The sequence below is a fragment of the Grammomys surdaster genome, unplaced genomic scaffold, assembly GCF_004785775.1.
Source record: "Grammomys surdaster isolate TR1022 unplaced genomic scaffold, NIH_TR_1.0 125311, whole genome shotgun sequence".
Lineage (NCBI taxonomy): Eukaryota > Metazoa > Chordata > Mammalia > Rodentia > Muridae > Grammomys > Grammomys surdaster.
Genome location: NW_021620189.1, coordinates 464,265 through 477,783, shown reverse-complemented (window position 1 = coordinate 477,783; position 13,519 = coordinate 464,265). Strand labels below are relative to the sequence as shown.

The 13,519-nt window shown below is 43.0% G+C and overlaps 1 protein-coding gene across 1 annotated transcript in view; it reads left to right on the top strand.

Annotated features, from left to right (window-relative positions):
* Positions 1–13,519, top strand: part of Atp10a (ATPase phospholipid transporting 10A (putative)) — a 163,483-nt gene that overhangs the window by 131,869 nt on the left and 18,095 nt on the right. Inside the window, exons 10-13 of the mRNA XM_028785673.1 lie at positions 987–1,587; positions 7,293–7,396; positions 7,501–7,627; positions 11,136–11,320. Coding sequence (XP_028641506.1) covers positions 987–1,587; positions 7,293–7,396; positions 7,501–7,627; positions 11,136–11,320 — 1,017 coding nt within the window. The remainder of the gene's footprint in view (positions 1–986; positions 1,588–7,292; positions 7,397–7,500; positions 7,628–11,135; positions 11,321–13,519) is intronic.

Below are 13,519 nucleotides of genomic sequence, written 5' to 3'. Positions count from 1 at the left end.
CACGTCTCCTAGTGCCTGGCTTAGCTGCAAACTACTACGACAATTCACAACTTTGGTCCCAAAGATCAGGTATAAAGTTTTAATAATCTGTACATTTCAGATTTGGGTTGTTTCAACATTTGCTTTTTTCCCCCATCATCTTTTGTCTTTATTATTATTATTAGTAGTAGTCCTTACAGTGTATTTTTTATCATATTCATCCTTTCCCTCAGCTCCTCTTAGATACATTCCACTTCTTAACCCAGTCAAATTTTGTGTGTCTTTCCCCCACTCCATTTTTTAAACTGCTCAAATATAATTTGTGCTGCTCGTATACTCATGGCCATCACTGGAGCCTGGTCAACTTAGTGCTGGTCACACCTGTAAAACTGACTTTCCCTCCAGTCTCTGGAAAGCTATCTATTGCCAACAGCTCCTTACCTAGGGGTGGGATGTCATGTCCTATCCCCTTCATGATGGATTTGTTCTAACTGGAGTTCATCCTTATATTTCAGATTTTTGTTGTTTCAGTATTTTCTCATTAAGTAAGGAATGGCTTCATTGCTCTCTTGTTAACCTTTTGAACCTCTAACAATATTCTGGATATGCCTCCTTTTTTGTTTCAGATGCTTGTTAAAAACCTTTTAGTGATTGGGATCACAAATCAGTCTATTAATTTGCTGAGGAAGATTCCTTTGGGTTTAGACATGTGACTGGTATATAAGCATTTTTACTGACATAAGTCAAAAGAATATATAAACTAGTCCCTTAAGTAGCCACGACTAGATTAGAATTTGTGATCTTGCCCCAACCTACTGAGTACTGAGATTGCAGGTTTGATCCACTATTCTAGTCCTTAAGTGGCTTTTCCATTGGGCTGTAAGTGGAGTAGACAGGCTTAGTTTTGTGACAAACGTTGGTTAACCACTTGCTCCTCTGAGGCACTTTTGAAGAATGAGGGATAGGTGGGATTTTTCTCACCTGCCTTTGAACTGCTTCCCTTACAGGTGAGGGTGAGGCTTGAACTGAAGTCCCCAGTGAAGACCATAGAAGATTTCCTTCGGAGGTTCACACCCAGCCGCCTGGCTTCCGGCTGTAGCAGTATCGGGAACCTGACCACCAATAAATCCAGCCACAAATCCGGATCAGCTTTTCTGCCCAGCCTGTCTCAGGACAACATGCTTCTCAGGCTGGAGGAGAAGTTAGGTCAAACAGCACCATCCATTGCCAGCAATGGCTATGCCAGCCAGGCAGGCCAGGCGGAAAGCTGGACCTCAGAGTGCACTGCAGACCAGAAGTGTTCAGGGGAGCAGAGGGAGCAGCAGGAGGGGGAGCTGCGCTATGAGGCTGAGAGCCCAGATGAGGCTGCACTGGTGTATGCAGCCAGAGCCTATAGCTGTGCACTAGTAGGCCGGCTTCACGACCAGGTGTCCGTGGAGTTGCCCCACCTAGGCACGCTCACCTTCGAGCTGCTGCATACACTTGGCTTCGACTCCATCCGCAAGAGGATGTCAGTGGTGATCCGCCACCCATTGACTGATGAGATCAATGTCTACACCAAGGGGGCTGATTCAGTGGTCATGGATCTCCTGCTGCCCTGTTCCTCAGGTAACTAACCTCTTCTTCTTACATTGTACCCTAGAGCCAGGCAGGGGAGTTTGAGAAATTTTACCCAGCTGAGTAAAGGGATTTTAATTTATCTTGCCTGGAACACAGACCTTTTGAGAGTCTCAGCATTCTTAGTGCCCAGTGGTATGAATTTGGGGGGCCTTTTCACCTTGACCTCACCTTCTTCTGCCCTCTAAGCATAGTGGAGTTGGAAATTTCTTGGAATGCATCCCACTTAAACTATAAGCAATTAAGACTGGGGAGGCTTTAGACTGAATGTTCTGGAAGTTTCCTTTCTGCTGTAGACTTGAGGCAGCTTTGAGTTCTAGGCCACAATCTTTAGCTTGTTTGTTGGGCTGTGTGAGAGTAGATTGAGATCATAGGAAGTGGGCCTGCTAGCATCTTCATTCTGCTTTCAATGGGCCAAGCAGCCTCTTTCCATTACATTTGGGGTAAGTTACGGTTTTAAAACCACAGTGCAATTAACCATCAAAAAGGTCGTAACTCTGTGCAGCTAGAAATTCTCCTGACCTTCTGAAGGAAAGCAAAGACCATGTTGTAAAGTGAACTTGGTTTTCCTCCTCTCAACACTGTAGCGAGAACCAAGAAATGAGGGGGAATGTGGAAGCTTAATGCTAATAGTAGCCCAGAAGGGTCCAGACCAGGGTTTACTGTTTGACCACTACCATCTTCCTGGCTTCTGTATCCTGGAATCACATTGGGTATCACCTGTTGTGAGGCTGTTTATGGAGTTCTTGATGCTCATAACAGCAGAGGGGCAGAGTTCTATTAACGGGTTGATTTTTTTTTTTCATTCCAAGATAACCTTCATTTTCATTCCTGAGTCTTGTTTACATCTACATGAAAGAAAGCCCAGACACAGTAGCTGTCTGAGCAGATTTCCTTCTACTGCTGTGATGATCACTTCTGTCCTATCTATGGCAGTACCTTAATGGCAGAATGATAGATGTTAGAGGCTTCAGCCTCGAACCTGAATACAGGGTCATCTCACAAGAAAAAGGACTGTAGGAAAAGGACTGTGTGGAGGAAGGCATGTGGTTGGACTGGGCAGGAGATTAGAGAGGCAGGTGGACCGGGCAGTAATCAGGATGTACTGTATGCATGCATGAACTTGTCAAAGAATGAAGTCATTGGCATGAAGGGTGGGGAAGAGGACAGCTGAAGAAGCCCATCCTATCTAGATAGGGTTCAGTAAGCCATACCTAGCTGGGCAAGGAAACAGACTTCATGTAGGAGGCCGAAGCCAGGTCACATGTAAACTCTGTGCCAGTGCGTATTTTAAGAGGTTTAAGAACATCACAACTGTGTAGATAAACCATAAAGAAACTCTTATTACTAAGTCTTGTAATGACCCCTCCTTAGTCAACTTTTTATCACTACAACAAAATACCTGAAAATATCCCCAATAGAGAGGATTACTTAGGCTCACAGTTAAGAGATTGCAGTACACAGTTGCTTGACCCTATCACAGTCAGTATTGTGATGAGGCAGGGTGGTGTTATAGGCTCGCCTACTGGAACAAACTCCTTATCTCGTGGCTTGGAAGCAAAAGTGGAAGGGGGTGCAGTCCAGGTACTATTTACCCCTTTTGAAAGCATATTCATGGTGATTTAATGAACTTTTACCAGGCTTCAGATTGTGGACATCATCCATCCTGCTCCAAAATAGTGGGACCAAACCTTTAACACGCAGGCTTTGGAGGATCCAAACTACATCACCACTGTTCCACTTTTAAAAGACATTTTTTTTGCATTCATTAATTAATTGATTTATTCACTTTACATCCCAGTTGCAGCCCTCCTCCTCTCCTGTCCCATCGTCACATCATCTTATCCCCCTACTACTCTTTCATCTTCCTCTTCTCCTTAGAGAAGGGGAAGCCCCCTTAGTGTACCACCAGCCCTGGGATATCATGTTACAGCAGGAGGCACATCTTGTCCCTCTAAGGCCAGACAAGGCAGCCCAGCTTGGGGAAGGAGATCCTGTGGCAGGCAACAGAGTCAGAGACAACCCTATTCAAATTGATAGGGGACCCACATAAAGGCAAAGGCTCACATATGCTACAAATTGTGTAGGGGACCTAGGTCCAGCCCCTGGACACTCTTTGGTTGGTGTTTCAGTTTCCGTGAACCTCCAAGGGCCCAGGTTAGTTGACTCTGTAAGTCTTCTTGTAGTATAAAAGACATTTTAAAACCAACCAACGTTAAGGCTATTTCAAAAACAGATGTCATTAAATAAAATAAATGTAATAGTATGGACTGCTTGTCATTTTATGCCTCATTTTCTCCTAATATGTCACAGGGGAAGGAGCATTACCTGGGGCACTGCCAGGACACTCATTAAAGTTAAGAGGGAACTCAGCAGAGTACCAGAGACGATGGTTGCTAAGTGTGCCCAAGGCTTTGCTCTTGAGCAGCATCTGCAAAGGAAGAAAATATTTACCTTTGACAAAACATAAACAGAACAACTTTAAGGTCAAGGTTGGAGAACCCACACTCTGCTTTGGAGAGCTTTGCAGCCCCTCCCACTCAGTCATTCTACTGCAACACAGGGTTGCTGTGCACCCATGTGCCTGTTCCTGTCTGCTCCCTATGGTAGGCCTCTGGAAGAAGCCTGCCTCCTGCAGTTAGCTGCAGACAAGAAGAGCAGAGCTCAAGTTCCTTATATACTAGAAGGCCTAGGTGATGACACTTCTACCTTAAATTCTCAAGTGCCACATGGCAAGTAGGGCAAATAAAAAAAGTTTGTTTGTGTGGATTTCCACCTTCCTCTGGGAATTATTGCAGTTGCTTTGGATAGGAAGGATGTATAAGTATACCGGACATGTTAAGACTGAAACTGTAGTTAGCAGGAAGAGCAGCTGTAGCATACAGAACACTGGGATCACTGTGAAATCACCCACTTGGGCACATGGCCATGCACAGACATTGTTTAGCTTTTAGTTTTAGAAGACGAGACAAGTGTAGAGAAGAACAGACTTGTTATAGATAGCCAGGAGTACCCAAGAAGCAACAGGCCACCCCACCCGTGCACAGATAATGACAGTAGGAGGGTACCCAGGTCTCTTAGCTGGAAGTAAGCCACACACTTTCTTCAAAGAGCTCACACAGCACTTTATCAGAAGTGAATGTGACAGGGTGGGAAGGGCTATGTGGCCTATCAGCACATAGCCAAATCTTTGTCTTGCCTGCCATGGTGGGAAGTGACATGGTATTAGGTACAAAACACCACCCCAGCCAAGTCTTCACAGACCTCTGTTCAAATACTAGGTCTGGACTTCCTGGCTCTTTGACCCTGGGTAAGTCATTTACTTTCTTTGTATCAATGCCTGCCTCACAGGAAGCCCTGTTCACACTGGTTCAGTTCCTGGTATGACATGAACTCCTAATCCTCTGTTGCCTCTTCTCAAGATTCCCTTGCCTGTGGTTCGGATAGACTTTAAGGTGTAACTTCAGTCTCCCCTGTCCTTCTTTCTTTGAGATCAAGGACAGAGTGCATGTTCACTGTAGCCCTCTGCCCAGCAGGGTCTCACATGCTGCTACCTACTACCTCAGTAAATCTTTTTATTCTCTCTTCTCCCTCTCTCATGAACAATCAAAGAATCATCTTTAAACTCCACCCCCACGTAAACACATCAATCTTTCCCCTGTTTCCTATCTTAATAAAATAAGATTTCTTATTGGAAAAATATAATTTCCAACGTATAAAAGAAATCACACTTAGCACTTTATAAAAACACATATTGGTATCAAGATGAGAAACTGTTTCCCTCTTTGGGAGCCTCACAGGTTGTGAGCAGTAGCAGCAGCAGCAGCAACAGTCTCCCAGCGTCTGGCCAGTTGCTGCTCTCTCAGTCCCACTGTATTTGAAAGTTGGTCAACATACAGGTCGTCTTTCTAGACTGTGATAGGGGGTGTCACTCTGGCACTTGTCTACCCCACCCTGGTTCAGTCTCAGCCTTCTTCTGCATGGATCCCTCTGCAAGCAGTAAAGGTACTGGCAGCCTTTATCCCACTTCTGAGTATACTGGTATTCCATTATCTAGAGCAGTGAAAACCAGACACAGAATTTCCTCCTATTAGTAGGTAGACAACAAACCACATGGACTGCTGTAGAATATCAGGGGAAAAAAAGAGAGACTTTTGCATTATTATGACATCACATGCACTGAAAATACCATAACTTTAGCCTGAGTCTGCAGCCCTGGCTCTGGTCCAAAATATGAGCAGACTAATGGATGATGCATACCCTTGCTCCAGAATGCAATCTCCTTAGACTCCCAAGATACTCAGTGATGCTCATGTGAAGCTTGAGTTTTTCCCAACCTCCTATATCCTCCACCAGATCATAGATCAATCCCAGAATAGAAAAGGTCCTTCAAGCCCCAGCACTGTTTTTCCTCTGACTGCCCTGCCTTGGTACTGTAGGAATGTCTTATAAGAAGCTGCCTGATAGGGTAGAAAAGGTTACTCCAATAGTGGTAGAGTTTTGTGTCCTTGTGTCTAGGCTGAGTGTGGGCCAGAGAGCAGGTTTTGCAGAGTGCTGCAGGTGCCCCTTTATATCAGACGCTGAGCAGATAGTTCTCTCCTATACCTCGGTTTCCACCCATCTCAGAAATGGATGCCTGTGGCCATCCCTATCCATCTATTTCAAGCCTTGAATGACTTAGCCTACTTTAATTCAAGTACTTGGGTTTTTTTCCCCAATAACTGTGGTTGATCAGAATCACTGCCCTATTTGCCTCTTCTCCTGAGCCATCCACCCCTTCCTCTCCAGAGACCAATGAAGAGCTTGGTGGTTTGTATTTTAATTTCAAAGTAAAATGGTAACCAGAGACTCAGGAAGTATTCCAGAGCGGTGGAAAAAAAAAAACACTATAAAGCACTCAAACTGAGGATATCTTTGAACTTGTGTTTCAGTAAATTTAAATATTAAAGTTAAATAATCCAGGACAACACTTCATGTTCATTACTGACTATATGAGGCCACGTTTAAGGAATTGGCCTGCCAAGACATTTTCATGCCATAAGAGTACTGTTTGTTTATGTTCTGCTTCATACATGAAAATGAGGTTTGGTTTTTTTTTTTTTTTTTTGTCCCAATTGTCAGCCTCTTGGGTCCTTTGTCATGCTCTTGAATTGCTGACTAAGTCCAGTTTGTCTTGAGGTGAACTTGAATAGTAGACAAGCCTTTCTGGGTTCAGAGGTCTCATAGTTCAGAATTGACAGAGTTAGAAAAACAGTCTATAGATTATTCAGTTCCACTTCAATTTGAGTTCCACTCAAAGTGTGTGTGTGTGTTTTTAGTAAAAGTATACATATACAACATATACATATACAACACTTGGATATCTTTCCTCACCAGTGGGGAATATTGTAGGGGAATGAGACTTTGTCTGAAGTTCTTTTCAAAAACTATTATATACCTCTATTTAGTAGACTTTACAAAAACATGTCAAGCCACTTTTGATAAAGTTTTGTTCTCCTGTGCTTATCAAATGATTTCATAAGCAACCCTGATTTTTGTGCTTTGATGAGATTCCTTTCTTAAAGGAACAGCTGGTTGACTTTGAGCTCTGTGACATTTGCACACCATTTGTAATCAATATGACAGGCAACTAGAAGACCCTCAAGGGGGCACTCAGCTCGGCTGCTCTTACTGATTCTGCTTGTACCCTAAAATAGATGACGCCAGAGGAAGGCATCAGAAAAAGATCCGGAGTAAAACACAAAATTACCTCAACCTTTATGCAGTAGAAGGCCTGCGCACCCTGTGCATTGCCAAGAGGGTGAGTGAGGGGCACCTTCATGAGGGCACACACTAGCAATTGCCCTTTCCCCCAACCTCCCATGCACAGCACCCAGTGCAACATTCAACAGTGTGTCTCCATAGGTTCTGAGCAAAGAAGAGTATGCCTGCTGGTTGCAAAGCCACATAGAAGCTGAGGCGTCTGTGGAGAGCCGTGAGGAGCTCCTCTTCCAGTCTGCGGTTCGCCTGGAGACGAATTTGCACCTGCTGGGTAATTAGTTTTCCAGGTTCCTGTTGTATTGAGCAGTGCTGGTTGCAGGGGTTCTCCAGTGACTAGTAACATGGCTGCTCTTCTTGCTCTGGACTGTGCTGGGCTACAGACTCTGCAGCTCCTTCCATGGGCCACACATATGCCAGGCACTCTAGGGTTGCTGTCTCCTTGACTCCTTTAAGCCTCACTTTCTAACCAAAATAGCTACGAGAGAGCAAGCCTCTTGATAATAGATAGTTGGAAAGATTTCAGGCCCCTGGTAATCTATATGAACATTCATGGAAATGCTGCGTTTTGCATCTCATAAATATTTTAGGTTGATTTGGGATGAAAAGAAGATGGCTCTTATTTCCTTCTTTGTCCCCATTTAATTCTAATAAAATCCAATTAGTTATTAGGAAGACATTAGGGTATTTATTACTTTGGTACCTATTTTAATATTTAATTTTTCAGTGTTTTAATATTTTATATTAAAATAGTGAATAAGTTCAGCTCAGTGTCCCATAGTTGTGTGTGTGATGTGTCACACTGACTGTGACAGTAATATATACCTTTTGTGAAAGGTTACTCAGGTTCTACTCCACCTGCATACAGCTCCAGAGAATTCATCTTTTCTTCTCTAACAAAGGATGCATTCTTTTGTCCTCATTTGCTGGGCAAAGGAGTTAGGAATCTATACTTCTATATATACATGTCTCTTATAATAGTTACTGTTAATATTTAATAACATGATGTGCTCTAGACAAAATACCACCACATACTTTGTCTAACAGACATATCCTACTCAGAAAGCTGCAGGACTTGGAACCCAGAGACGTAGTGAATACTATCTTTAGTAAATTAAATGAAAGCTGTCAAAAGTGTGTCTGCCTATTTTACACCACAGATTTGATTACTGAACTAGGATTGCTCTCATAGTGAGACCACTGGCTGTCTTCAGAAAGCAAACAACAGGCAGTTAAGGCAGGACCTCTCTGTATGGCCTGGATTTGGAGGTACAGGTTGTAGGATATGAATTTCAGGTCAGCCTGTGCTACATAAGTGGTCCTAGTCTTAAAAAAAAATCAAACAACATAAAAACCTATAAAGGGGTGCTCTGGAATGTTCTTTACTGATGGCTAGAGTGATAAGAGGGAGGGTGTCCTGCTGATGCCTCTGGACCTCTTTGCTCTCTCAACCTCTTTGCCTCTCAACCTCTTTGCTCCCAGGCACTCTCCCTCCGTGGCTGAGGTGGATGAGTGGTATTTCTCCTGCATAGTGCTAAGTTCTCAGATAGAGTGAAGCGTGCAATGCAGATAGAATCTGTTCCCTTTCCTGAGTCATAATAGGATAACTGTGAGTTCCTTCCCTACCTTCTATCTCTTCTCAGTTTGGAGCCCTGGCTTGGTTATTCAGTCCAGATTCTGCCATTTACTAGTCATGGAAGCTTAGAGAACTTACCCAGTCTTTGCATCCAAGTTTAATTATCTGTGTAGAATAATGATTCTGGTATGGGAAGGCTGCTGCAAGGGTGGATAGAGGAGATGGCGTGAAGCACTGAGTGGGGATGGGGCTTGCACTCTACCTCAGCCACTGGCATTCTGATGAATCTCATGCACTTGCATCCACACCTGAGATGGCTTGACTGCTCTTTTTTTCTACAGATTGTCTCTGGCAATTGGATATCCACCACTTCCCATCTTTCTGATGTGTATCTGATCATATACCCTAAGTTAGAGCAGCCCTGGTTGACTTCAGTCTCACACTGACTGTGAGATCAACACATCTTTTGAGCTTCTGCATGAATTCATGGAAATAATAAACAAAAATCTAACAGATCTTTCTTGCTCTTGAAGCCCAGTCATTAACCACTTGCAACCTATCACCTGGAAAATTTATGGTTTAACGTAATGGAACCTAAGCTTGAAAAAAGAGCCACCTAACCCAGCTTCACCAAGGGGCCAGGCATTTAGGAAGTTCCCCAACTCCTCACTCATTTCTGAGGAAGATGAAATGAGCTGTTTATATCTTTAATAGTCTAAGCCAAATTCCTCTTTCTCACTTTTTATTTAGGTGATTATGTTAGACAACCCACCAATAACATTTCAATAGGAAGAGTCATACTGAGTTCTTAAATTGCTTTCTCTGGAAAAGAAACAAAATTTAGCTATAACATTCTGCTCATTTTCTCCAGAACTCTTTGTGGTTCCTCTAAAGGTCATTTGAAACCCCTCAGTCCTATTCTCTTTCATTAAAAGCCACCTTACATCTGGGTATTTTAATGTGGGTGTATGGAAGAGTTCAGAACCGAATTAGTGCTTCTGTGCATCATGGGACTCAGGATCTCCCCTTCATGACCTCATCTATTTATAATCACCTGTGCAAGGCCGCACCTCCTAACACTGTCCCATTGGAAGTTAGGGCTTCCATCTGTGAATCTCAAAGCACTGTTGGCAGCTGGGGACACAGACATGCAGTTCATTGCAGTGCTCCAGTACAGTGATCTTGAAATAGTAGGAATGGCTAGAAACCTCAGTCACAACTGGAACCCAGGAAAGCATGGGATACAGCTCACCTCTAGAGGTAGGAATGCAGAAACCATCTTATCAGGATGTACGAAATTGAGGCAGACTTGGGCATATTTCAACACTGGATACAACTTGAGTATTCTTCACTTAAAATTCTTAGGAAAAGAAGTATTTTGGTTTTGAGTGTATGTGGTTTCTTTCACATACACAAGGGAGTATGACCTGACCTTTTGTATACTTTACACATCATGTATACCCTGAAGGCAATTTCAGACACTTCAGACCCTCGTGTTTTGACTGTAATCTTTCATATGAGATCTTGTCAGACCTACACATTTGGGATTCTGGAGCATCTCAGATTTCATCTTTTTCAACCCATCACATACTTTTCTAAGCATAATGAAGTCAGTTAGGGGATCTTACCTCTTAAATTCTTTATGTTTGTGAAAAAAGCATTCATGTGATGGTATTGTTTTAAAAACTAATGAATCTTGCTGCATCATCTATTTGGATAACAAATGGTTGACATGGTTGAGAGCAAGCATTAAATTTTATGCATGAAAACTTTTCGAAGGAGGATAGGGGATAGGTAACTATTAAGACTTTTCTTTTAATTCTTTGGGCATATGGTAATTTCCTCTCACCATGGTTCCTGTTGTCAGATTATATATGTAAAGTTAGCTGCTTCTTAGTCAGAAAGATTTCAAGGCACTCTTTATGAGTGGTTGTTTGTTAATTGTTGACTTGCCCTTGTTCCTTCTACATATTCTTGACTGAGTCATGTCAACAGTTCCGGCAAGTGTCTAGCACAGTCCTGAAATGATGAATTATTTTAGCGTGCTATTAGGGGGACTTTTTGCCATTCAGTGTCATCTGGCAGGTGAGCCCCAAGAAAGTCTTAGGTCGTTGGTAGTGCCTTTGGTATGTTTGGTACATGGCATTTGTTCCCCATCAAGAATTGTGATTTAAGGACTCACTGGAACTGTCATACATTTAACCAGGTGCTACTGGGATAGAAGACCGCCTTCAGGATGGAGTACCTGAAACCATTGCCAAATTACGACAAGCTGGCCTGCAAATTTGGGTTCTCACAGGTGACAAACAAGAAACAGCCATTAACATTGCATATGCCTGCAAACTGCTGGACCATGGTGAAGAGGTCATCACACTGAATGCTGATTCTCGGGTAGGTAGCTTCCAGAGAGGCTGCACCTTGTCCTAGGCGGGATGGGGCTTATATTCTGTAGGCTCCAAAGACAGAGTTATTTTAGAAAGCCACCAAGGCTTCCACCTTTGGTTGTGACCATGAGAAGAATGGTTATCCACTGCATCCCTCTTTTATGTGTATAATTTCTGAGTCTTGGGATGTTCTTATCATTATCTTGGAAGCTGTGGACTTCTCTGGGATATCTTTTTTTTTTCAATTTTATATTTTGAGACTATAATTGCATCATTTCGTTTTTCCCTCTAGACCCTCTCACATACCTCCTCGTTCTCTTTCAAATTTATGGCCTTTAAAAAATTTTAATTGTTGTGACATGGGTATTTCTCCCACTCTCAGCATCCCTTGGCTGCCTGTAGTTCTTTTTGTGGGGTCAGGCCTCTTTGGCTTTCCCCCATCCATGTAGCTTGTCTTTATTGTCCTTGTTCAGATCATGATTAGGCAGCCCTATTGGTAAGACATCATGTGTGTAGCTTCTGATATTTCTAGAAGAAGCAATCTCACAACAAACTCCATGTTCTTCTGGCTCTTAAGACCATTCTGCCCCCTTTGCCCTATGATCCCTGAGCCTTAGGTTCTACTTGGCTAATGATTGTATTATAAATGTATCCATTGGTACTAGGCTTCACAACTCTGCATTTTGATTGGCTGCAGTTTTTTGTAATGGTCTCTAGCTGTTGCAAAGAGAAGTTTCCGTGAGGAAGGATGAGGACTACACTTATCAGGTAGCCCCTGGAGACAGATGTCTCTTAGGTGAAGAAGTTGGATCTAAGATTTCTTAATAACAAAAGAATGTACATATGGGATTTATTAATGGAAGGTTCAACTTCTTGTTCACACCACTGAAGTTTTTTTAAATAAGGTCCTACATAACTCGAATCTGGAGCCAAGGCAGTGGTCCATTTAGCATGCACTTCTCTGGTTTCATCAACTGCCCCTAGACACTTCTCTGGTCTAGTCATATTTATTTGCTTAAATCCTCATATAAGCAGGAGATGTCTATGCCCAGCCTCTCCGTGATCTAGAGTCTGATTTCCCCACTTGAAATCTCTTCAGAAATGGGTTCCCTGAGGGACAAGCCTGACTGCATAGGGGTTGGTGTGAAAAGTATCCCCTCTGCAGGAAAAAGACATCGGGATGGGTATGGCCCTCATGCCTCACTGGACAACAACAGGGAGACTGGAGCCATTACAAGATCCCCTTCAATTACTGGGGGTCAGGCCTCTCTATCCCAGCCTTCGCAGGATTAGAATTGCCACAGCCCTTCTATACTTAGAGAAGGGAGGAGATGTCAGGGGCAGCCCTGCTTACACACTGAAGGCCTAAAATCAGCCATAGGCCTAAAATCAGCAATAGGCCTGTATACTAACATACATGTATACTAACACCAAGTCTTGGGTCTCACTGGAAAAACACTGAAACAGATGGCTATAAGCTAATGTCAACAGGCAGCTTTTGTGGAAATTTACAAGCCTGAGAAGTCATAGACCTTGTAAATAGGTAGCCTTGGCAGACAATACCAACTTAGATAAGGACAAGTGAGTCATAGGCAGAGTCAATAGTGACTTGTCTCCTGAAACTTCACCCAGCCGATACCCAGTTCTGAAGATATCTGTATTCCCCCTGAACACCCACACTCTAGTGTCATTCCCTTTCCCACATCCTGCCTTTCTGTGTTTATAATCCCTGTGTGAATGAATTACGATTTGAGAAAAAATAAATTATTTTAAAAAAATGAGTGGAATGTGGTTTGCATATCAATAAAAAGGATGTAAGCTCAAAATAGAAAAGTATCCCAAGAAGAGGTTAAACAATAATAATTAAGTGCTTAAAGACAAGAAAAAAAAAAAAGAAACCTCTTCAGAATATCCACAGGCTTCTTCCTGAAGCTTTGGCCTCCCTCCATGCAAAGCTCCTCCTCTGCCTTCTTTACAGGAGCTCAAGGCCATGACAGCCTCTATGGAGGTTCATGGATTCCTTCTAAGTTCTATGCTCAGATCATTAGCTGTCCAGTGTTCAGGACCCTGTCTCTGAGACCCAAGTTGTTGACAGTCTCTCCTTGCTATCTTGATGCTTGTGGGTCTTTAGTGACACTCCCTCTTTAACTTAGGACACTGTTATTTTGTGTCTGTTCTTTGGTTACCGTTGATGCTAGTCCATCCA